The sequence below is a fragment of the Uloborus diversus genome, chromosome 3 (genome assembly GCF_026930045.1).
Source record: "Uloborus diversus isolate 005 chromosome 3, Udiv.v.3.1, whole genome shotgun sequence".
Classification (NCBI taxonomy): Eukaryota; Metazoa; Arthropoda; class Arachnida; order Araneae; family Uloboridae; genus Uloborus; species Uloborus diversus.
This window is the reverse complement of record NC_072733.1, coordinates 65170610-65196476: the sequence shown is the minus strand read 5'-3', so window position 1 is coordinate 65196476 and position 25867 is coordinate 65170610. Positions and strand designations below refer to the sequence as shown.

Below are 25867 nucleotides of genomic sequence, written 5' to 3'. Positions count from 1 at the left end.
ATTTCAATTGCAAGATATTAATTGGAGAAGCTCACATGAAGCAGAGGTAATCTTCATGAACTTAGGAATCAGTCTGTTGCATGAAGTATAACGCCAACCCTACTTTTCTGCGAGATGATTAAAACCTAACCAAGTTTGAATCTGGGGTTGACCCTAAAAACTCTGGTGGAAACCTTAAAAAGATGTTGACGAGTGACGTCTGAAGTTGGTGGAAGTTTTGATAAATCAAAAGTGAACTTTAGGCACATTTTTGCGATTACTTGCTTTTCACAAACGTTTATTCAAACTTGGTTAGGTTTTAAATTTCCAGCAAAAGAATGGGTTTGGAAATATATTTCAAGCAACAGACTGATTCCTAAGATCATGACAATTACCTCTGCTCCAAGTGAAATTCTCTTATTCATATCTTGCAACTGTAAAACATAGTGTTACAAACTGTAGCTGTCGTAAAACTGGGTTCGATTGTACGTCTATGTGTGAACACTGTAGTGGAATGCATTGTAACAAGATTTCTGACCAAGTCAACGAACTAATAGATGACCCCTCATATAAAAAAAATTGTAGTTATATCAACTTGATGCCTTTTTTTGAATGCAACCTGTTTTTCAGAAACCAGTTGCAACATAGTCCTCGAGTTGTAACATTTCGCAAAACAACGGTTCACACTGATCAGTTTCATGGGCCGGATGTGACGTGGGCCGTAGGTTGGGCACCACTGGTTTATAATATTGTAAGAAGTGAAATAAAAAAAAAGGAATACTCCGGTATCATCATTAGTTTTCGAGCTGTAAGCGTATAATCATAATACTGCTCTTGCAATCTTTCTGACAAGGCGGGGGGTGGGGAGGAAGCAATTGGGGTAGGGACTTTGTGTTTTTTTAGTGTATACTTTATATACTAACATCTTGAAAAAAATCAGCTTTTCCCTATTTAGTTGGGACACAAAAAGCGTATAATCATAGTACTGCTCTTGCAATGTTTCCGAAAGGGGGGGGGGGAGAAAAAGAGGAGGGGGTCGGGGAGAGAAAGAGTGGTGGGGGTCGGGTCTTTGTACTTTTTTAAATAATACATTATGTACTAACATCCTGCCAAAACTCAACTTTCTCTTAAGTAGTTGCAACACGAAAAGCGTATAATCATAGTACTGCTCTGGCAATGTTTCGGAGGGGATGGGGGGAAAGCCAGAGGGATGGAGGTCGGGACTTTGTTTTTTTTAGTGTATACTTAATGTACTTACAACCTGCAAATATTTAGCTTTCCCTAAATTAGTTGCGACACAAAACCTTTATTGACTGGGCTACCATGAAATTGGTGTAAAAGGAAGTCATGTGGTGCACACATCAGTTAGTGTTTTGTTCGCTTTTGCAAGATTAAATTTTATAAGTGATAGAATGGAAAATATGTTTTGAAAGTTGGTAAAAAATGTGTCAAACGGGAAAGCTCCGTATTTTTTTTTTTTTTTACTTTTTATTTCTTATTAGTATTTCATTACTTTTAACACATTTCGAACTAAGGTAGTCATGCAAGTGTTATGATTAATAATCACAAACCTGCTTATGACTCCTTATAGCGATTCACGCTATGCAACTTCGAACGTGGAGGTATCCTGAATCGCAACTGAATTTAGCGATCGTTAAAAGAGACATGGAAATGAATTAATCATTAAGTATTGGTAAATTTTTAAATTACCATTATTATTTATGTGCTTATGCATGCCGATTGCAACTGCTAAATCATGGTTAGCTACTGCTAATGCAAACAACCGAACTTAACGATTAGCGATTGACATTAGGCATGCATGAGCACCTAACAGTGAATGGTAATTTCATGTTAGCTGCACTTACTGATTGATTCATTTCCATGTCATTTGTACTCTTAAGCTCATTATTTGTTTTTAAAACGATTTTATTTCAGTATATGCTATTTTTAAAGCGTCATTTCGAGAAGTAATATGCTTTATTTCATAAATGAAATGCTCTCCGACAGCTTTCATTGCATAAATGATGTTTTAAAAAGTGAAGCAGAGCTAAAGTTTAGATAAATTTAAATTAGCACTTCCTTTCTTCAAAACCAGAAATAATTTGAAGTGTCACGAGAAAGAACGTTTTCAGTCCGTGTAACAAAAACTTTCAGAAGACTAATGCTTTTCTGTAAAGTTTTGCGTGTGTGATCTCTTTTATGCCGTTTCTTTCTTTTATAATTACAGAAGGTTGAAAGCAAAGCATGCTTCTTTTTGCTTCTACAATTTCACGTTGTTGAAAGAAATTGCACTAAGTTATGCAAAAAGTGTGCAAACGTTAATTTTCATTTCTTTTGGAGCAAATATGTTCTTTCCCCAGACGCTTCTTTTACGCTAAAATTTTTATGAAAATTGGTTAAAATTCTTTGGTGGAAAGCTAACACTTTTGTACTTTAATGAATCATGTACCAGTACGAAGTTTTAAAGGGTTGTACATTATTAAACGCTAAGCACAACATGCAGTTGGATAAATGAGTCTGAAAGTGTTGACAAAGAAAAAAAAAACTGAAAAAGGTTGAAATTGGGACAAGCCCATTTATATATATATATAAAGATTCCTATTGTTAATTGTACATTAAACTTAGCGTGATTTTTTTTTATTTGTAAAAAAATTTAGAGTCAACTAAAGCTCAGAATCCTAATATATGGGAGATTTTAACTCTTAATATTATCGTAAATATGCTTAATTTGAAAGTAGTAAAGTTCATTTAAGGTGGAAATTGTTTAAACGTACTTTAAAATTTAACTCTGTTTGCTGTAGGGTGAAGAAAATGTGAAGGTTTAACGTTATGTAGTTAATTTATTAATAAAAATAAATATTTGTATAAAAGAGTTGTGTTTAACGAAAATGTATAATTGCAACGACATTCTAAATAAAAAAACATTTTTCTGTTATATTATATTTTTAACAATAATATTCAAAAACTGTCCTTTGCTTTATTTTATTTTTTATCAAATGAATTAATATTTACATTTATTTTTATAGAATGTTGTTTTTATAGTTAATAAAATACCGATACAGCAAAATTATTATTCATTTATATTAAAGATCGCAACAACTCATTAATTTTGAAAGTGATTCAAGATTGGGTGTATTTCATTCTTTAATATCACAAAGTACAAAAAAAGAGTATATTTTAACAAACACCAATATTTTAAATTTATTAAAGTGCAAACCCTGAAATATTTCCCAATAACAAAAAAAAAAAAAAAAAAAAAGACTTGCCCCACTTTCAACATAAACGGCTGAAATAAATATAGGTTTGAAAACGTGTTAGTTGAACTGTGAGACCACCGAATGCCTCGAGGTAGCTTAATTTTGTAAGCGATCAGTTTGCACCCAAGAGTTTTCCCATTTAATGGCATTTTACCGCCAGTCAATTTATCTTATTTCGATGTTTCTCAGAATGAGATAAAGCACCTGAATTGAAGTTAGTTGCTATGATATACGATAACGCTTTTAAATTATCAGGCAGATAAGTGCGTTTGGAAACCTAAACCAAAGCAATTTTTTATTTTATCCAAACGCTTCGCTAAGTGTCAGGTGCCCTAAAAGGGAAATAACTTTTTCTTTTCGATACCGTAAGAGTTTCTGATTAATAATTGCAAAGTTTTTAAAATGTGTTGTACAGCATATGTAGCTACCATTGTTGCTGGAGTCCTTAGTATTGTGAGTATTATTTATGTATATTGAAGACATTTATGCTTAATGCTTTTTTCTGAATTTTTTTTTTTATTGGCTGATTCTAAAATTTATGCAGATACTTATATCAATGACATTTATCCTCGTAAAATATATTGTAATAGAGAGTGCATTTTCATACTTGTAAATTTATGTTAAAAATTGTTTTGATCACCTCAACATGTGACAGTTGCGTTTATTAGGTTTCATTATATGATTCTCATGTATTATTTACTGCTGAAAATTATTTGCATTTTTTTCAAACCAACCACAAAATGTTTTCTACGAATAAACTTTGAAACAAATTTCAAAGCATGGAATTAAAAAAAAGGAAAAATTCTACTATAAATTGTTTATCTTCTTTGGCGGGAAGCTTCTTGCTCACCAAGCAACCACTTCAGTTTGAAAAGCTTCCCGCCAAACAAGATAAACAGTTTAAAGGATCTATCCATATTTCTAAGGAGTTGAACGTGGGAGGAGGTTCTAATGGAAGTAGGTGTGATGAAAGAGGAGAAGAGGGAGAATGATAGTTTGGCAGATACTTGGCGGGCAAACTAGATATCATAACATTTTAAGGCTAAAGGTTTTTGGGTTTAGGATGTGGGAAGGCCTTCTTTTTTGTGCGGAAAAGTTAAAGGTTTTCTTGGCTGGGAAATTTTTGCAACAGGGTTGTTTTTGATGAGATGTTATCTTACGCTACCTTTCGCAAAAAATGAAATGAAATGAAACAATTTTGTGACCCATATACTGTCTCAATAACTTAATATTTCGGAATGAAATCATGTACTTTTATCATAAAACAAAAAGCAAGTTTTCACGAATTGATTGATAGGTCACGAAAAGCTAGATGGAATGTCCAGTTAGCTTTTGGCCAAGCATTATAATTAAGATGCTTCTTATGAAAAGCAATAAAAAAATCCGTGTTGTTTATTGTACTAAACCAGATATTTCTGTTACTTTCAGTTTCAAAATGAAAACTATACCGTTTGCTCTTGTTATTAAAGTTGTTTGAAACGGAAAATAGTTTAATCTCAAGCTTGTTGGTAATGAGTATGATAAGTCATTTGCTATATGTAATAAGTATCTTAATGAAGCATGCTGCTGCTGAAGTAGTTATCTCCAATCTTTTCACAAATGCTATTTTTCACAGATATTGCAATACTTAGGTAAGCAAAAAACCTAAGGCAGTCAAGAGTATTGAAAGTTTTCTTAATGGTTGAAACAAAACAAGAAAAGTTATTTAAACTCATATCTTTTTTTAGCGACAGATATGCGATGACAGACAAAGAAAAAATATGTTGTTCTGAAAACTTACCGTTATAAAGGTATAATGGTTTGATTCTAAAATAAGATTATTTTAGAACAAGGGTGTTGACATGTTTTCATTTTAATATTCAATTGTATTTGGTTTTTGTTTAAATTTTGAGTTTATATGCAATATTGAGAAAACACAAATGAATTGTTAAAAAGATAATTACAGCTCTGTGATCGTAAAAGTAATAAAAAGATTTTTAGTCGAATGAAATCAAAAGTTACCGGTACCCCGCCCCCCTCCTTCTGCTTCTTAATATGATGAAGGTGTCCAGATTTGGCGATTGTGTAAATTATGGCAACCCGATATAGTACGTGGGTCATTCCATACGAAATGAACAAAAATGACAAAAAAATGGTGACCGCATGGTAACATCCACTATAATATTAAAATCTGTTCGCGTCCGTCTGTCTGTCTGTCTGTCTCTCTGTCTGAAGATCGATCTTCTCGAGAACCGCTGCGAATCGAGAGTCAAACGAGATACTGATCAATTCGAAATTTTCCAAAGAAAACATTAGGACCAATTTCGTAATTTTGCGACTTGAATTAGCGGAGATATTAATTAAAACGTTAATTAACATAACGTTATTCAGGAATTTTTATTTCTTTCCTGTTGCCATTTTGCATATGCGTGAGCAAGTAAAATTCTAATAATTGTTTTAAAAGAGATTTTTTTGGCTGCTGTCCAAATCTTAAAACAACGTTTTCATCTAGAATTTCATTTTAAATTAGTTTAAAATTGGTTGCCCTATTCGGACATAGCCTTTATTTTATCGTCTGTCCTTTTTTAATATTTTACATTCAACGTTCGTAGCTCTTTTCAGCATATGAAAGTTGTTTCTTTAGCTATGTTTATTGATTGTAGTGTAAGTTTATCATTCACCGGCCTCATATTTTGGTACACTTAGGATGTGAGACTAATTATGTTTATTTTGTTGGACTTTTTCCCGTCACATGGGTGAGTTTTCGAATTGTAATAACTCTCTTTTTTCTTCCTGTTTCTATTTTTAAAATACAGTTTATATCGTTAAAAGAACATGTTAAATTAAGATTATTCGGATTTCTTTGTGAAACACAGTTGAACAAACAAGATTGTTTTTAAGGATTTTAACTAAAGCTAAATTGGAATCTGATGACTTGGTATTAAATTAATGCTTATTGGTAGTTATTTAGTCTTGGTGCTTTAGTTTCACGTAATCAACCAAGAAGTATGTGTCATTCTATGTAAAAAGCTGATTGTAATTGTACGTAAATAGTTCAGATATAGTCTATCAGATGTAATTCATTTTAACGTGAGCACAGATTATAGTTGATAATGCATATATTTTCATCTTTTGTGCTAATTGAAAATGCTCATAACTTGTATCATTGATAACTATGATTAACGTTAAAGAGATTTTTGACAAAAATATGCTCTACTGGTGTTTTGCAAACCTTACAATATGTGTATTTATTTACTCCTTGGCGCTTTAGAAACCTATGTCAGAGTAATAAAAAAACATCAATTGGACATCCCTTTCATTTTTTAAGTAACCCGTGCAATGCCGGGCACGCAGCTAGTATTTTTATGAAATTTGGTATACAGGTCCCTTTTATGACTATATAGAAACATGTGAAATATTTTGGCTTAATATTTTTTATTTTAGTAGTTAAATGCGATTGAAAATTGGTCACATTTAACAGTATTCTCATAAATGCTAAATGTAGCATTTTTGGAGGCTTGTATTTTATCAATTATTTAATGTAAACATAAAAGTTATATATTGTTGTAATGTATAGAGTAGGACAATTCATCTGCTTTCAGTAATTTTTTCATATTTATTATAGTTAACTTTAAATCGTGGTTTAAAAACTGAAAATATTTCAGTTTTCTCATAACTAAGCATTTCATTTTTTAATCTCAAACTTTAAGGAATGTCTTAACTGTGCTGAAATTAATACCCAACATTGTGCTGAGTGTCATAAAAGAAATACTTTACTTTTGAAGCTAAATTTTAATTCCTTTGTCTTCAAAATCAGTTTTGAACTTAGTAACATTTTGTAAAATCTTGATTTTCCCCTTCACATAGGCACAAAAACTTTAATGAGGGAAACTTTCGACAACATTCAAATTTTGCAAGAATACAGAGCTGTATTTCTACCATTTGCTTGAAGAAATTCAAAATTGGTTTTTGATTTCCAAGCTTAAAATAAAATTAAGAACAATAGCATTTTCTTTGTGTTTTATGTCAAATTACAAGAATTCAAAGTACTAGATAAATGATTAAAGGATGCAAAAGCAAGTATATCTAACATTCATTTCATTTTCTAAAAAAATGTATTGGCATAATGTGAAATTTATAAAAAAAAATAGCAGATAAAATTTATATCTTAAGCAGTAATAATAATAATAATAACTTCAACAAATGCGTCAAAAGAAATGCTTTTTTTTTGCTCTCTGCAAAAGCTTTTTCGATCTGCCTAAAAATTTGTGGCTCATTTTTTGAAGGAAAATGAAAATCCAGTTGAAAACATAAATAGTACTTTCATTAATATATTTAAGTTCCAGACAAGCATCATCTTTAAATAGGTCATGTGTACTACAGTAACGGTCCATGTGGATTCTCTAAATGAGAAAATCACTTACCCGAAAAAAAATATAGATGCATAAAATTAATGTGTAGAAACACAGTACCTAGCCACAAATAATTGCTATATGTGCAACAACAAATAAAATTATTGACATTGGATTTAGGCCTGATTTCTAAACTCTTTTTCTTCAAGCATATACTCCTTTTTACTGCTGACTGAGATAAATGTGAGAAAAGAAATTTAGAAGTTCAATTGTTAATTGAGATGAAACGATGACAATTTCATATCACCAAAATGGCTATAGGTACTTCATTAAATTATTATTAAAACTTTCAAGATTGATAATTTTTACTGATGACACAAAAATACTTAATATTTGTGCTTGTAGCGTACGAAAGGAGAATATATCTTGCAGTTATAACTGGATTATTGTACGTGGTATGCAAACTTGTTCTGATTGATAATAGTTATAGTTTCATCAATGACATAATATGCACTTTTGCCATTGATAGCAGAGAGAAAAGCCATCTGCTTTCCATTGAAAATTAGATTCATTGTGGCAAGTGTTGTTTAACTGGCAATTTTTATTCTGGAAAGAAAAGCAAGCCATTGCTAAAATAAACAAGTTTCGCTATCAAAGTTTTAATTTTTTTTTTTGAAAAACGTTGCAGCAGGATGGTTGAAATAAATTATTGTATTTCGTCAAGTAGATGTATGCATAGATAAAACAAATTTCTTCAAACTCGTTGCCCAACATCAAATGTTATCGAGAATTAGACGAGATGGTCCTCTGTCTTAAACCCTCTGTGTTAAAAACTCAGTATGTTCTTTTAGTCATGCTGACATGAAAGGTTTTTTAGAAACTTGAAGAGTTACCTTGTCCTATATCACGGGTGGAGAGAAAAATTCAACTTTCAGTGGAACATTTATATTTAATTATGCATACTGGAATATTATATACTTCACAATAATTAAGGAAACATTTTGGCAAGTACTTCATAAACATACGTTTGAAAAAATGAAACACGAAAGAAATGGTTAAGTCGTGCTAAACTTACAATAAATAGCCCCGTAACGAATGAAATTTTACCTTAGTTCATGTTGCTCTAGTAACAAAAATACGCTGATTCCAATGATTAAAATTTAGTATTATCTAAAAGACACTTCAATATGTTACGTAAAATAAATTGAGTAAATTTAGAGCATTCCCTCATATTCAAACAAGCATCTGAAATAGAGGAAAAATGGAAAATTTCGGAATTTTTTGATTTTTTAAAGGACGATTTCGTCATCAAAGAATTCGAAAACAATTACTAATTTAGAACAGTTAGTTAGTCATAGATATGTTTTCAATGTGAATCATTTTTACTGTTATTTTTTCATTAAAAGAGCTAGAAGAGTGATTTGAAATCTGAAGTAAATCGGCAATTTTTCAATCTTTGTTAATATCTCAGATTCAAAAAAAGATCTGAATAAATTTTACGTTGCTCTTTCCTTATAGAGATTTATTTATAGAATGTGGAATTATATTTATTTTTTAAGTGTACGTTTATAACTTACGGAGTTATTGAGTCACAAACTGGTTGCCTATGAACTCTGAAAATTTAGGCTTAACGTAAAAACCAACTTCTAATTTCAATAACAAAGCAATAAACAGTTTTTAAACTTTCATACTTTGCATTCCCTCATAGATATGCAAGATTTACTTAAATACAAATTTTCATTGAAATCTGTGACATGTCAGTCACAGCTGATTTGCTCATTTCGCATGGAATGACCCACGTATAAGTGAAATAAACGCAATAGCTTAGTTTTGCACGAATTATGCGAATGTCAGAAAGAAAGATTAAGCAGGTTTGAAAAAAAGACATTTTTTAGATATTTAGCCTTTGATTCAGCAGAAAACAATAAGATTAATGACATTTTGAAGTAGATTTTGCAAAATTAATTTAAAATGAAACAGGATAGCGGGATATAATAAAAAGGGTCAATACATTTGAAAACAAATAAATCTTATTTTGCCTTTTATTTAAATGGGGCCAACATTTTCCTCAATTATTGCGTTATTATTATTTATTAATTTTTAGAATGAAAAACTTATAAAGCTTTTAGAAATCATTTTCTAAGAGACTTTATCTCTTAAAAACTACTAAAAAAGTAACTATAAATAGTTTTCCTTAAGAAGCCCAATGTACGGAGGTCCCCTCTAAAAAAATATAAAACAATAAATGTACTTTATTCTTCACTCATAAGTGAAGCATTCAATGACAGAAAGAATTTAATAAATTTTAATGAACGCATTTAATATGTTTAAAAGTCAACATTCAATGAATCAAGTTCTTTAAAGAGCTCATGATGAATGAAAGCAACGTATTGGGGGGGATGCAAAATAAATGAATAAAAAAGTTGATTGCTTTTTGCATTTCGTTTAAAGTAAATTTAAAAGTAAATATTGGTTTTAGGTACATTTTAAGAAGCATATTGAACGAGTAGTTATTTCAGTTAATACTAGCTCATAAGTTTGAAAACTGATCATTTATGTCTAGGCCACTCCACTTAAAAATCAACCGTTTTGTCATCCCACAGCGCATACATTTCATTAGAAGCGGTAATTTATAAGGATAATGAACAAAATCTTGTTTCTTAAAAAATTATTAAAGTATGTGTGATTTCTTAAGCAAAACACTTTGTTCATTACCCTTTAAAACTATTACTTTTTAATAAAAAATATAAGCGGTCACGTGCGGGGCAAGATGGCGGGCTTTATCTGGAATGAATCATTTAGACATAATTACAGCTTTGTCTGGGAAGCTCAACTATGTAAAATATTTCCCCCACTTAATTATGGAAGTTTATGGCGTTATAACGAGGTGCCGAATTAGGGTAGATTGGAGGAAGAGACGCCGTAGTTTTCAAAATATTTCCATATAAAATATCACCTAGGTTTTATTTTTAATCAACAATATATGTACTTATGCGATTCGTAAAAAATATATTTCGTATTAAATGCCCATTTTTACCAATAATAATAATTTTAAACCTTTGCATTTTGCTACCTTACCCTAATCTTGGGGTGAGATGACCGATACTTTGGGGCAAAACGCCTTATGGAAAATCAATGCATAGTGTTATTAAATAAATTCCAAATTATGAAAAATGAAATACATTAGTTAATGTAAATCAAAATAACATTCTTTTTGAATGTTTTCAAGTGCTATCTTTTCCTTTTGAGTGATATTTCTCCCCTTCCCAAGATTGCACCTTTGATTCCAAATATAGAACACGGTATAAGAAGCTAGGAACTGCTGCTAGAAACTATAACTACTGCATATACTAAATTTTTTCTAATCACATTTTTTCGACGTTCTATTGCATTTTTCTCAGCACTCAGAACACTCGTTTTCATTTACGCGTATCTCGCCGTCTGATTCTTGATATGGAATATCACATCTTTCATCACGAACCATTTCTTCTTAGAGAAGCACTTCTTCTGCCGAAGATTCATCTTTTCGGGCTTGAGGATTTTCAAACAATTTCTTGTTAAAAGTAGTAGCTGCATTAGCCGATTTAGATTAATCAGCATTTTATTTTTCTTAGCTTCTTGTTTTCCGTTGGCCTTGTTTTGTTTTATTGATTTGCTGGTTTTTCAAATCTCCCTTTTCTACTTTTTGAGGATGTCCGCTCTTTACTATCTTGGCTCCTGTTGTTTGGCGTCCTCTTCTTGTAGGATAGCTATGATGAAATTTTATTTTGGATTTTGATCAGAGTAGGACAATTTCCTTCCATAGGACGTCGCAGAAAACTATGTTATGATATTCAAACTATCATTTGTCGTCTTCCCCCAGAGCATTGGACAAGATGCCGGTCCGCCTCGCAGCTGAGGCAGGCGGGCCTCTTAATGCGACTAATATAAAGCTAGCATTTCGAACTCGCTAAAACTAACCATTTTTTTCTGTAAAAACTACAGCAAATATGACTAATTAAAGTATGAGGATACTTACCAGAGCAATCGGGATGACAAAATTATTTAAAAATACCACTTATAACTGATTAATCAACAAAAACTATTTGTATAAGTTCAACGTGTTGATCCTTTCACTTTAACACCTAACACTCACACACCTCACCTTGACCGGCAAGCTGTATTTTCATATGGTTGAACCAGGCAATACGACATCATGTACACTATGGCGTCTCACCCCAATCTACTCTAACTATTATTATTTATTTACTTTCCAGTTCCAAAGTTTTGCGAACCTTTCCTGGAACATACCTATCTTAATAAGCCTTGGATGGAATGAAACACGAATGAATCCAGTGATAGCTTTCAATGCAATGAGAATGGAAAATCCTTTTGGTGAGTTTAATTAACGTATCACCTAATTCCGTCATTTATAGAACAATGCAAACAAATACTAAAAATATTTTTAAAGGAGGAGTTTAAATTGGGACAGCATACTATTGAATAGAAATACAATACGGAGTCACTTCATGCGATAAAGAGGGATACAATTAACTAGACATGTACCTTAATTAACGAAAATAGTTATGTCAGTGCTAAATAATTGCTTTTTGGTTATGTAAGTTATATGTTCTTAACACTATGATGCACGATATACAATGCGACCGTCCTTTAAATGAAATGGTAATAAATTGTAAATATTTACAAAACTTTAAATGTCTGAACCTTTTTCTTTGATACAAGTTATAAAAGTTCATTCACTTTCTTAAAATCAAGTCACTAAAACTTTCACGAACAAGTGAAGCCACGACAGTGCAGGATCGAACAAAAATGTTTACTTAATATCTTTCCTTTGTAATTTCCTCGTAATTATTTTTTTTCTTTTAATTGAACATTGTATTACTTTTATGGAAGTAAGTAAAGTTTGCCGATATTTTTTCCGTCGGTAAAAAGTAATTTCAACAATGGACCACCTTTTTAGCACTATGCACCAAATAGGCCACACAACCTACACTTTTGAAAGAATGAATTAATAATAAAACAATAAACGAAGAACTAAAACAATTAACTAATCAATTGATATATGAGTCAAAATAAATATAAAAGAATAAATTAGTGAATGAATAAGAAAATAAATTAATTAAGGAATGAATCATTTATTCAGTAAATGAGGGAATGCAAATTAATTAATTAATGAATAATTATCTAAGTTCTTTAAGAAATTAATGAATACGTAAACAATAGTAACACGTAAACAACATTTCGAATGCGATTTGTACTTTGAAAATCGAGAAAAAAAACGTACTCATTCAACAAAAAGTAATTTCGAGCAATTTATTTAACTGCTTTCAATATGAATTACACAATTATTATTTTTATTTTATTTGGTGTTATTTGATCGCGTTTTTATTATTCAATGTTCTTTTCTTATCTTTACACACTAAAACTTGCATTTAAATATTCTCTATACACACAGGAACATTGAAAATAGCGCCCCAAGAAGGAAGAAAGGTACAGTTGCGAAATTTTGCATATGAGAAGAGTGACATCAGATATGCAAATGATCCAAGTTTGGCATCAATGCGCATGACCGTTTACCCTACAGTATGGGTGCAATCGGGAAAAAGGTGCTATATAAACCAGTGCATAATTTAAGATTTATAAATGTTGCGATTACATCCAGATTGTTTGAGAGCCTTTATGGGTGAAGGATGCCAGGTAGATGACTTAGGAAACGTTTCTTACAGTTAAGCGAGTTTTAGAGGTTTGATCATCGGCATGAAAATTGCAGGCTGGTCGACGAGCCGTGTTGCTGTCCAGGTGGATCGTTCGGAGTGTTCAGTTGGAAACTGTTGTAGGCAGTGGACACGACATGGAACCCACGTGCAAAAAACCGAGTCTGGAGTGACCAGGAAGACGACGAGGAGAGAGGAGCGAAGAACTGTGCGGCAAGTGCTCGCGAATCCCACAGTGGCTCGTTCCACCATACAAGCGGGCGTAGGGGTAGCAGTTGTTTCTCGACCATTTTCCAGACATCTTGCGGCAGTGAATCTGCAATCCAAGCGCACTTTTCGTGTACTCTCTTTAACACCAAAACATAGGCAACTCCGTCTACAATGGTGCGAAACCAAAGCGATGTGGGATGTCATTGACTGGCAAAAGATGGTGTTTAGTAATGAATCCCGGTTCGTTTTGGGGTCAAATGATAACTGCACATAGGTGCAGAAGCGCCCTGGAGGGAAGGTACCATTCAACCCATTCTATCGCAAGACACACTGCCCGAACAGCGATCATAATGGTCTGGGGAGCCATAACCTATGATAGCCGGTCCACTCTAGCTGTGGTACGTGGAACCTCAACAGGCCAGCGTTATGTTAATGAGATTCTGCAACCACATGTAGGACCACTCCTAAATGGTCTCCCAGGAGCCATTTTCCAGCAAGATAATGCTCGCCCGCATACAGCTAAAGTAGCTCAAGACTTCTTACGTCCTTTCGAGAGTCATCCATGGCCAGCTGCTCCCCCGACTTGTCCCGTATAGAGCATGTTTAGGGATAAGCTGTAACGCCAGATGCCGCCGTACTAAACCGTGTGAGCTTTGGAAGTGGCTGTTCAAAATTTGAGGATCCATCTGCCTCAGGACAACATCAGACGTTTAATTAGCTGAATGCCGGTTCGTGTTGCGGCATGAACTGCATCAAAAGGGGGTCCAACGCGCGATTGAAGTAGTACTCTGTATTTATCTCATTTCTTAGCTTGTATTTGTTTAATTGCCTGGATTTTCGGAACAAGTGTATCTCTCACCTGTACTATTCTGTACATTAAATTTCACTTCAATCCAATGCTTCCCTCTTGGGGTGCTAATTTCAATGTTCCTGAGTGCATATTGCGTTGACTATTTCCAAATTAAAAAATACTTCAATAACTTTCATTGATCTGATTTTTTAAGCAACACATTTCCATGTTCTATTTTACTAACTTATTTCTATATTTATTTTCAGGAATCTTTGGAATTACAATGATTTTATCATTTTTGAATTTGTTATTACTCGTCTTTTCTTGTCTGATGCTCAAAGCAAATGCGGTAAATTACAAGGAAAATTTAATCCTTAACCAATTAAAGATTTTGCATAAATGTTATAATTTTCAAGATATTGTACCCAAATTATGTGCTCCAATGACATTTTATAAAGTTTGATGCTCTGTTTTACGTTTCAGAACCTGAGAACTGGTTGGATCGGAGCGTGGTGTATAGTTATATTAATACAAGCATTTTTTCAGTCGGTTATAGGATCATATTATTTTTACAAATATTGCGTGAGTACTTATTGCTGTCTTCCTTTTACAGTAAACTCCCGATTATCCGCTGAATAGGGTGGCACGGGAACCGCGGATAAGCGAATTCACGGATAGTCCGCAAATTAGGTAAAAATATGTTAGTGTTTGCACATTAGGGTTGTTCGAAAAAAATCGATTTTTACTTCCTTTTACAAAAAAGGAAGTATTGTATTCGAGAAAAAATTTTCACTCAAAAATTGACCTTAATTTCCATTTTGCTCACCCCCGAATGAATGATGAGGGTTTTTTTCGACTCGACCACTCGTGGATAAGTGCCTAGGAACGTATACACACGCGTAATATCCACTTTGACGATTCCCGAGTTAATTACAACGAGTTCTCTCGAGACGTCTGTATGTACGTATGTATGTGCGTTTGTGCGTATGTATGTCGGATAACTCAAGAACGGCATGTCCTAGAAAGTTGAAATTTGGTACGTAGACTCCTAGTGGGGTCTAGTTGTGCACCTCCGCTTTTGGTTGCATTCGGGTGTTTCTAAAAGAGTCTTTTGCCCCTTTTTGGAGGGAAATCATTGTTAATTTCGATGTAAACTCAAATGGTGTTATAATTCGTCGGACACTTGGCGATATATCGCCAGTCTTTTGGTCGCCAACTTGGCAACAAATTTGGCGATTTTTTCTACTTTTTTTAAAATTTGGTTTCAATTTGGCCACTGTTGGGGATATTTAGAGAGTAAACTATTGAATCACATTAAAATTGCCAGTAATGGGGAAATGACATTGAATTGGAGTAAAAGGAAGTCATGTGATGCGCACATCAGCTCGTTTATTTTAGAATCACGGTAACTCTAAAAAATTGTAGTTTGATATTCTCAAATGGGGAAAAATATTTAAAAAAAAACTGAGTTGACAACTTCAGTTCGCACATAAGGGGCGTTTCAGTTTGATAAAAATATGTTAAAAATGGAATTTTTCAAAAATTTAAAAATTATTATTATTTTAATTTTATAGTGCAACAACCACCAATAATCCGTTTATAGCTTTTAAATTTGTAGAGCCTTTACATAAGATCTTTTGTTAGCGCATACGCCTTGAATTGGGCTAAAATCGCCAAAATTTTGAAAATTACGTATGCGCGACTAAAGATATAATGCAAAAGCTATAAAAGAAAAAGAACTTTTTAGGTTCAAACTTTAACAAAATGCTGATGATTTATGATTGTTGCACTATAAAACTGTGGAAAAAAAAAGAATTTTTAAATTTTTTAAAAAAAATCAATTTTTAACGCATTTTTTCAAATTTTCAGCCTCATGCGCGAGCAGAAGATGTTAACTCAGAATTTTTATTTTTTATTTTTCCTCAATTGAGGACATAAAACTACAACTTTTATGAGATAACGTGATTCCAAAATAAAAAAAATGGTTTTTTCGAACCACCCTATTGCATATAGTGCTTTAAAATATCAATAACACTAGCATAAATTTAAACTACAGCTTAAACGATTACAGTGAATGTAACAGCTGGAAAAGGTTCGCTTAATATATATATATATATATTGCAAACGAATTACAGTCTTCCGTGAGCAAATCGTGCAAGAAGATTAACTGCAGCAGATCAGTCTAAGTCACGCGAAACACGCAAAGGAGAGAGATTTTTTTTTCAAGACTGGTCCGGTCACTCGTTTACGGGCGTAAGTAGTGCAGATCTAAATATTAGTAAGTTGGACTGGTCTAAAAGTCAGAAAGTTGTGATGCAAAGCAGCAAGTAGTGTCGATTTAATAATAAGGTTTCAACTAGTCAGGTTTTGGTGACTATAAAAGGTTTAATGTCATTGGAAGGGAGGGGGAAGAAAGCAACAGGGTTGTCTAAAAATATTTTTTTCACTTGTTAACTTACAATGTGTGAGTTTATCTATATTCAGTAAATCATCACCGAAAAGGAAAAAAAAAAAAAAACGTTTTCAAAGTGTGAAAGGCCACGGATTAACTACTCGCGGGTAATCGGGAGTTTACTGTAACTTTATTTCCAGTGATTTTTTTGAACTTTCCTTTTTTCTTATTATTCGATATTCGAAATTACTAAGCGATTTGAACCTCAGCGAAGTTTTGTTTTATTGTATATCTCCTACTAATTCCTTATTTTCAAAGTTTCTTTATATATACTTTTTAATTAGTGAATTATTCCGTACTTAATTGGAAACTGTTAAAAGGACTTACAGTAAAGAGTAAACTGTTGATGCAACGTGTACACTAGTTCTGGTTTGGACAGGTAAAGAGCAGTAATTTCAAATTTCTCATTTTGCATTTTTTTCATCTATTATGCGTTTGTTATGTAACTTTTAAACTTGCTTATTTGGTTTCAGCTTGAAAAAAACAGTGCGGAGAAAACTTCTGATTTCAACATTTACCTATTGGTATTACCGAATTCAAACACGTTTCTTCAAATATTTCCAAAAATCATTTCTGCAGATACTGATGTTTACCTGCCCCCAACAGAGTGTTACGTTTTACTATTCATTATAAAAAGCTCCAAAATTTTATGTTCGTGAAATCAAAAACAAAAACAACAATACTATCTTACGTTTCTCACAATCGTATTTCATTATTCTTATTAAATTTATAACAGCAAATATGTGTCTCATGGAAAAAATGCATCCACAACTTACAATTTTTCTAAATAAATTTATGCTTCTTATTTCTCAGAAGTGCAGTACTTGATTTTTTGTTTTACTTTTTGCGTATTGTTTTCCAAAGCAATTTCAGTCACAATTCTTATCACGAATGCTGCTTTATGCAGCTCCAACCTAATTTCAAATTCTACTCTTATCAAGGCGAGGTTTTTGCGGTGATAAGAGTGAATTCGTGACTCCAAGAATGCACATGATACTTTTGCTGAAAAAAAAATTTAAATCTATGCTTAGGAGGGAGGAAATAAAGGTTAATATTTCATTAGCAATTAAAGGAAAATCTAGAGAAGGATTTTATTCTTTCACGTAACAAAAATTTTGTGGTGTTCAATCACGTAATTTTAAATTAAATTTCGGGGAAAAGAAAAATTCTTTTATTACAGATCATTAGATTATGTTTTAATAGGAAAATAAAACTTTTGCATCAACCATACATAATTAACTTAATACGCACGCGTTATTTTATATATTTTACTTAAAATTTAGAAAATACATTTAATAGCAATGAATTAACATTTTTAAATCTTAGTTAAGCTTATTCTTTTGTAATACGATTTTGTTACATTACGTAAAATTTTATCAAATCTTTGCAAATTCCATAGCTGGTTTAAGAGTAATTGTGATTATTTTATAGATTGAAATAGTTTTTTTTTTTCAGAGTGGGACTCATTATAGGACAAAGGCATATTTTAGGCTTGCGGCATTGTTTTCAGGAGTTTTCTTTTTTTGGCCAGCAATAAATGTAAGTATAGAGTTGATTTAAATATTTTTTAAGTTTTTTAAAACCTTATAACCTTTACCCCACTTCATTTTTTACCTAATTATCAAAACGTTACCTGATATCCGTAATAAAAATCTTTTAGAAGAGCGATTTTTTACCTTTTCAGTTTGATGATTTTTTTATTTATTCGGAAGGTCCTTTTATTCCGTTTAAAAAGGAAGATATAAATTTTTGAAGTAGAAGTTTATGGATGGAAAAAAAATTGTCGACATTCTTTTTTCGTTTATTCACTAACACAGCACATATTTAAGTCCCATTCACGTTGAGACTCGACTGTATGTGTTTTTTACACACGCGTCTCAGGAAAACGGAAAGGCATAGAAACAGGAATTTTGGTACACAGGTATAACTTTTGAAACATCGTGCACTTCGGAGAGAACCCTGTTTTTGATAAAATAATTTTTTAAAATTTATGTTTTCTGCTTGTGAAAAATCCAATTTTAAAACTGGTGAGAAAATTTTTGCTAATACAACCAACTTAAAACTTTTTATTAATATTAGAATTCATGTCCTAAAATGCGATTGCACTAAAGTTTCATCTTTCCAAACTCATCCAGGAAAAAAATGAAGAGGTCGTTTTTCTGCTTGGAGAGGGGAGAGAGAATTTTCGTTTAAACATTTTCGATAGAGCGATTGAATCGCTAATCGTTCGGAGTTCGCTTCGCTCGTTAATTGGCTGGGTTACTGTAGTGTGATCGCTGGCCGATAAACAATAGATTTGCGGGATTATTTACATATGAAAGCTACTGTTAATGTAATGTGATGCTTTTTTCTTTTTTTTGTTTATTACGTGAAACATTTTTAACTGCAAAAAAAAAGAAAAGAAAAGCATCCGCTTTACTCGCGAAAGGACTGGGCTCCGGTAGAACCCCTATAACTGGAGAGGCCGACGCATCTGGAGCAAGCATACAACAAGGAAAGCTACCTTTATTGGCAATCATTCGCCAAACAGGAAACGAGAGAGCCGGAGAGCGAAGTTGAACATTGGCGAAATTTTGGAAACGGTTGGCATCGTTTCCGTGCTGCTAGTCACTTCGCGGGCTATTAATTATCCATTTCTTAATTCGTTCTGCATCTGCTGGAAATCTGAAGAGCTGAAATCCTTTTTTGGAGCTGTTTGCACAATTTACAACCGAACAACCACCCATTTGACTCAATTTAACACATGCTAAAGAAATGTAAACATCAGCAGCAATGCTATCGCTACGAAGCACTGGATCAAGTTTGCTCCAAAATGACGGATGCGTTGGCTCCTCCACTATAGGGGCCTTAGGTTCCGGTAGCGTGGTTGCTCCCACGCCACTGACAACCCACCAAATCCTAAACACTAATTTCACAAAACGCGAAAATCTTTAAAACGAAACCTACTCAGTTACGTTAGGTAGAAGTTTATAGGATGTCCCGCATTCAAATGGTTATTAAAAATTAAGAGATCGTATATGATTAGTTAGGTATTAAAATAATTTATCGTATAGTAATTAAAATCAGTGTTTACTTTATAATTTGGTGTTTAATTTAGTTGATTTTTGTACTGAAATCGTAAAATAAATTTAATTTATACGTTTGAGTAGAAAATTGTATGTAAGTATGAGCAATTATTTTTTACTTTTTAGTCCCTCTTTGTTTTTTGAAGTCTTTTTTTTTAATTTAAAAATAATTTATTAGTTCTAAAGCAACTATAAAGTAAGGGGAACTATTTTGTGCAAAATATTTTATTTCATTAACTACGTATAAACAATTAAAAGTAATCCTAAAAGACTGACACAAATTACTATTGTTTTGTCAAACCTTTATATTCGTGCATGTAATAAAACTTAGAATTACGTATGAAAACCCTATTTTTAATGCAAAAGGAGGTTAGAAGTCCTTCTCTCAAAAGATGTGCTTAGTGTCATATAGTAAGTACTAGTCGCGTTGCCCGGTCTACCTCAAAAATAAAAGTTGTGTCAAGTGAAGCATGTTAAACAATCTCGCTTGAATATGAGAAAAATAATTGTACTCAAAATTTAAGTTTAGACCTCTTTGATTTTTTTTTAATTCCAAAAATTCAATTATTGCTATCATCAGGGGTAAAAAATTCCGTTTCACAAATTTTCTGGCGGAAATCCTCATGGAGGGAGTTGCCCCTCGCTTCGCTCGCCAACTCTCGTTCGCCGCCTGCGGCAGGGGACAATGAGAATTAATGATATTAAAGGTGTTAGAAGTAAGACTAACATAATTTTTTTTAAATAATACACTCCTGTTTGTGAAAGATGCAACACCACTAAGGACTTAAGCGAGTGAGCTGAAAATTGCAGGAAATATCGGCCTTCGTGAAGCTGGATTGTCTTATCGTGCAGTAGCCACTCGTGTGCAGTGTAACAGCAGCACAATCATGCGTGTTTGGAAGCAGTGGATAGATGAGGGTCGGATAGCTCGGAAATCAGGGAGTAGACCCCGAAATGTGACGTCAGCTCGCGATGACAGACACCTGGTGCGTAAGGTGCTGACGGACCGCACAGCTTCTTCTAGACAATTGGCAGCACAGTGGTCAACAGCTACAGGTGTTTCATTGTGTGCTTCATCAATTCGGAGACGTCTGATGCAGCGTGGACTGCGCGCAAGGATTCCTTCATACAGGATTCCTCTCAAGCAAAACCATCGCCGCCTACAATGGGCCAATGTGCATAAGAGCTGGCGTGCTGATTGGCCACAGGTCGTTTTTTCTGACGAATCCCGCTTCAATTTGTGCCACTATGATTGCCAAAATTCGTGTCAGGCGCCATGCCGGTGAACGGCACATTCCGGAGTACATTATCGAACGCCACAGTGGATGAACAGCCGGAGTTATGGACTGTTGTGCCATAGTACATCATGGACGATCACAATTGCTACGAATTGTGGGCAATTTGAACAGTACCCGATACATAAACGAAGTTTCACAGCCCAAGCTATTCCTTTCCTGCAAGGATTGTCAGGGGCTGTATTCCAGCAGGATAATGTCCGTCCACATGTCGCCATGACTGTCAAATCCTACCTTGATTCGCAGCAGGTACAGCTTCTTCCTCGGCCTACATATTCCCCGGATATATCACCGATTGAACATGTGTGGGATTTTGTTGGACGGCGTCTCGCTCGTGATCCTCGTTCTGTTGCTTCGACAGGCGAACTTTGGTTGCCCATAGAAACAATATGGAATACGCTTCCGCAAGCAGATATTCAAACTTTGTTTCACTCCATGCCGACTCGTGTAGCAGCTCTTATTGCGGCGCGTGTTGGCCACACAAAATACTAATTTCAATCTCTTTTTAAGGTTTGTTTGGTTCGAAAATGTAATCGTTTATTTGTACCATTACCACTCAACTGTGTATTAAATTTCATTCCACTATGATGCTTCCTTCATGGTGTTTCAATTTTCACAGAGTGATGTATTATTATAAGCATTACTGTTACAACTTTTATTCTTCATCTTATTATTTTTATTATTGCATCTTATTATTATTACTATTTGTCGTCCGTAAGCGTCCATTCAACAAAAGTTTAGTCAAAAGAATATCAGTTTACGTTGGTCACCAATTTATGTGTGTTGTGTGCGTACATTTTAATACTATCCAATGGAAATGTTACCCATTCATTTCACTACAGACTCAATAACTCGTCACTATTGTAAATCCAAAATTAGAGCTTATAATATGTATACTCTGCTTTTATAAGGTATTTGCTTGTTTTTTAGTTGGTGTTCTGCGCATTTGTCCTGAAGCGATACAGAGATATTTCAAAATCCGATGCACCTGTAAGTGTTTTTTTTTATATATGTATATATATATATAAGTTTTGATGTGTGAAAAACTTGAAAAAAATAATTTATAAATATTTCATTTGTATGCAGCATAACAAAAGATGAACCATTTTAAAGTTTTTACTGATATTTTGGACCAAAGCTGAGAAAAAGCAGGACAAAGTATGCCATTTCTAATGCAGTCTTGCAAAATCTGCCACTCACTACACTTATTTTTGACAAATTTATTCATCTTAAAAAATAATTAGTATGTTAGATGTTTCTAATATGAAGTACTTTTCGTTTTTATCACATAAGTCAAGTGGGGCAAATGAGGCCAACACACTGGATTAGGAACACGCTATTCTAATAGCTTCAACTCTAAAAAAACGCCAAAACGTACTATCAAACGAGATAAAATTCTTTATTATCAATACTAAAAACTTATTAGGCCACATTTGATCGTCATATTATGCGATTCTGAACTATATTCACAATGAAAATGGTCATTCTATGTATGTTAAATAATTAATAAAGCAAAACAGAAGAGTGGTAGACATTAGAGATGCTTATGCTTCATAGATTGCAGTTGTGGATTATTAATATGAAAAATTAGACGTCGAAAAATACAATGACTAAAATTGAGATATTATTCATGTGTTTAATTTATTTAAGTATTTAATTTCTTTATGCTGTTAAATACTACGTATTTTACAGAAGGTTTGTTTTTTATATGACATTTCAGGTGGATATTGTAGATAGATCAACTTCCCGCCAAGAAAGCTTACCTCCACCATATACTCCTGGGTCCTTTTTAGAGCCTCAAAGAAATACAGTAGATCCCGCACCTGTTAGTGGATGGAGTGATGAACCGTTGTTGCGTTTTGATGACATTTCACCCATTGAAATTGCTACGAACAGAGATGAACACTAACCAGAGGAAAAAAGCTTTTGAAAAAACTGGAGCACTGCTGCTGTTTCAGTCACTCTTGAAACATTCGATCTAAGATGAACTGAAATTGGAGTTCGTGTTTTGTATACTATGCAGATGATTCAAGTTGTATCAACTTGTACAATAGCTTTGAGAATTTTGACAGGTTATGTTTACTCATTTGCTTCTTATCAATAACAATCATAAACTCAGTTTATGTACTTGAAATTTTGAGCTCGAAATTCATCCTAAAGTTCTGATCAAAATAAAATTAAAACACAGAAAAATCAACTTTCGATTAAAAAATAAAAGAAATAATGTTACTGAATTAGCGTGTGAGCTAAAAACAGATAATTTAAGATTATTTTATATTTTAACACTTTGAAAGTCATGAATCTGAAAAATTATTTTAAAGCTGATTATTTATTTTAGGAATGATCCTGTTAGGATCTATGACGTTTATTACTATTTAAATATTTCTTTTGGGCCGTGGTGGTCTGACCGGTAGGCGGTGGATTCTTGAGTGAAGTGTCGTGGGTTCCATTTCAGCCGGTTGAAGATTCCCTGTGTACATTAATGGTAACTGGTGCGCCTAAAATTTGTCGTGGTAACAAAGTACTCTATACTCCCAAAGTAAATTGATACCTCTGGGGGTACTGGAGCAGGAGTTTGGGACCTCTGTGTTGTATGAAAATGTCGACTATAGTATGTGGTACTGCCATCTACAGTACGTTGTCACATTAGTTCACCCTCCTTATGAGGCAATTTCACCCCTCTCTCCCAGAATTGTGGTGCATGAAAACAATCGTATCTGGTGAACAATTTTAACGTTTTTGATTTGTTGACATAAGTTCTCTCGCTGCAGTATGAGAAATTTTCAGCAAGCCATCTTTTTTTTATGCCCATTGTTTGCCAAAAAAAGTATGTTGTTTCTTTAAATGATACACAGGCTCTACAGACAACATTTTGACAGAGTTTTAACATTGTAGAGTTTTAACAAGCTCTACAGACGGTATGCACTGATCATTTCAAATAGTGAAATACACTTAGTGGGGCAGCCACACAAATGGTAACTCCAAATAGGTCTTCAACAGCGACTTATAACTCCAATGGCACAACTGAAAAAAAAATCGATTTCAATTGTCACTTACGCGATGTTTTGTTTTATTTTACTATTGAAATATTTACTGAATCATACTCATATAACTACAGTATACATATATGAGTGTATAAGGGGAGTCGGAGCACATTGGTTCGATTTCCGCGTTTCATTTTTTATCTTATCAAACAATTAAATGAGCAGTTTGATTTTCTACCCTAAGTTTAATTAAATGTTTCTCATTATTCCAAATTCTTTTGAAAATTTTGAATTTATAAAATGTTTTACATTAACTTTTTAACAAAACTATGTAAAGTGGACCAACGTGCCTCGTGCTTTGATCCACTTCATTGGGTATGTTGGATCGCATTAAGGTAGCAAATTATGTTAATTTTAGTGAGAAATAGTATCCAATATTGTAACTAATTTATTTTGTTTTATATTTAGAAATAAAAACATAACGTTTAAATATCAATACCTACCAAATTATTTTTAATTGATAAAGCATATTTAATTAAAAATAGTAATTTGTAATCACCAGCAGTACATATAAATTTTAAAGATCAAAAGAAAAATTAAACATTTAATACTTATCAGCAAATTGACGCGTATTAAAATTGGTTGAAGGTGTCTAATGATTTTTGAGTAAAATTCTGCTACTCCCAAACCAGACACTGGGTTCTGAAGTCAGTTTTATGCACATAGTTGCACCATTAGCAATTGCTGAAAAAATAACGCAATTTTTTTTTTACATTACATCTCATGAAACAAATCTAATAAATCTATTCAACTATTTTTGAAGTAGTTAATCCAACCTAATACTATCGTCGATAATCCAGGTAAATAATAGTTTAGTGCAAGGGAAGTTCAACGAACCAGGACTCTTCTATTCTAAACTCTCGTTTGTCAAAATGCCAAATTTCTTAGTCTTTCTTCTGTGCAAATAGACAAATATAAAACTTTATATAGTACTAGTTACTGGAAACTAGCTATCTGAAAATCAAAATAGACGAAATTGTTGTAGCATTGTAGTAGTATATTCCACGACTAGAAAAATGTGCAAATGAGAATATAATGTAAGATATTTATATCTCATAATTTAAATGGGTAAAAATAGTGTATAGTCGGGAAACGATCAATTAATTACAACCCTGAGGTAAAAATGGAGTAATGAACATATGGAATATTTAAATGGTGCACTACTTTAGTGGTCAACTTAAACAGGTGGTCAACTTACAGAGGTTGATTTATATGATAAGCGCTAATTCCGTGCCTGAAAAAAGTGGTCAACTTAGACGGGTGGTCAACTTACAAGGGTGGTCAACTTCACAGGTTTTACTGTACTTTGTTTTTAATGAATTGTAATTTGAAGTGTTTTTCCTTTCGAATTAAGCTTTGAATATTCGCATGTAAAACACGTGTTCAATCATAAGTTTTTATTTTGTACATAGTATGAATAAAAAGAAGTCTTTTAAATGAGCATTGTATCATTTATGGAAAATTTTAAGCAAAATTTGATTCCAAAAATGTTTACTTGACATTCTTTTGATTTTTGTCCTTCACTTTATTTTCAGTAAATAGCGTAATCCATTACTGAATATGCGTATGCAATAGCGCTTAACTGAAAAGCGCTATGTTACATTATATGTTACACTATGCTTACTGAACAGCGCTATGTTACATGCGTATGCAATATCATAATGCGCCACATATGCATGACCCTTAGTTATGTCTTAATTTGTTCAAAACTGAAACATTAAAAACATTGC

The 25867-nt window shown here is 33.0% G+C and overlaps 1 protein-coding gene across 1 annotated transcript; it reads left to right on the top strand.

Moving 5' to 3' along the window:
- The first annotated feature begins 3560 nt into the window (after positions 1-3560).
- LOC129218452 (uncharacterized) lies at positions 3561-25574 on the top strand. Its single transcript, XM_054852726.1, has 7 exons — positions 3561-3689; positions 11824-11941; positions 14548-14630; positions 14765-14863; positions 18189-18272; positions 22024-22083; positions 22814-25574. Exons 1-7 carry the CDS (start codon positions 3639-3641, stop codon positions 23000-23002), a joined length of 684 nt encoding a protein of 227 aa, XP_054708701.1. The 5' UTR covers positions 3561-3638; the 3' UTR covers positions 23003-25574.
- Positions 25575-25867: the final 293 nt, after the last annotated feature.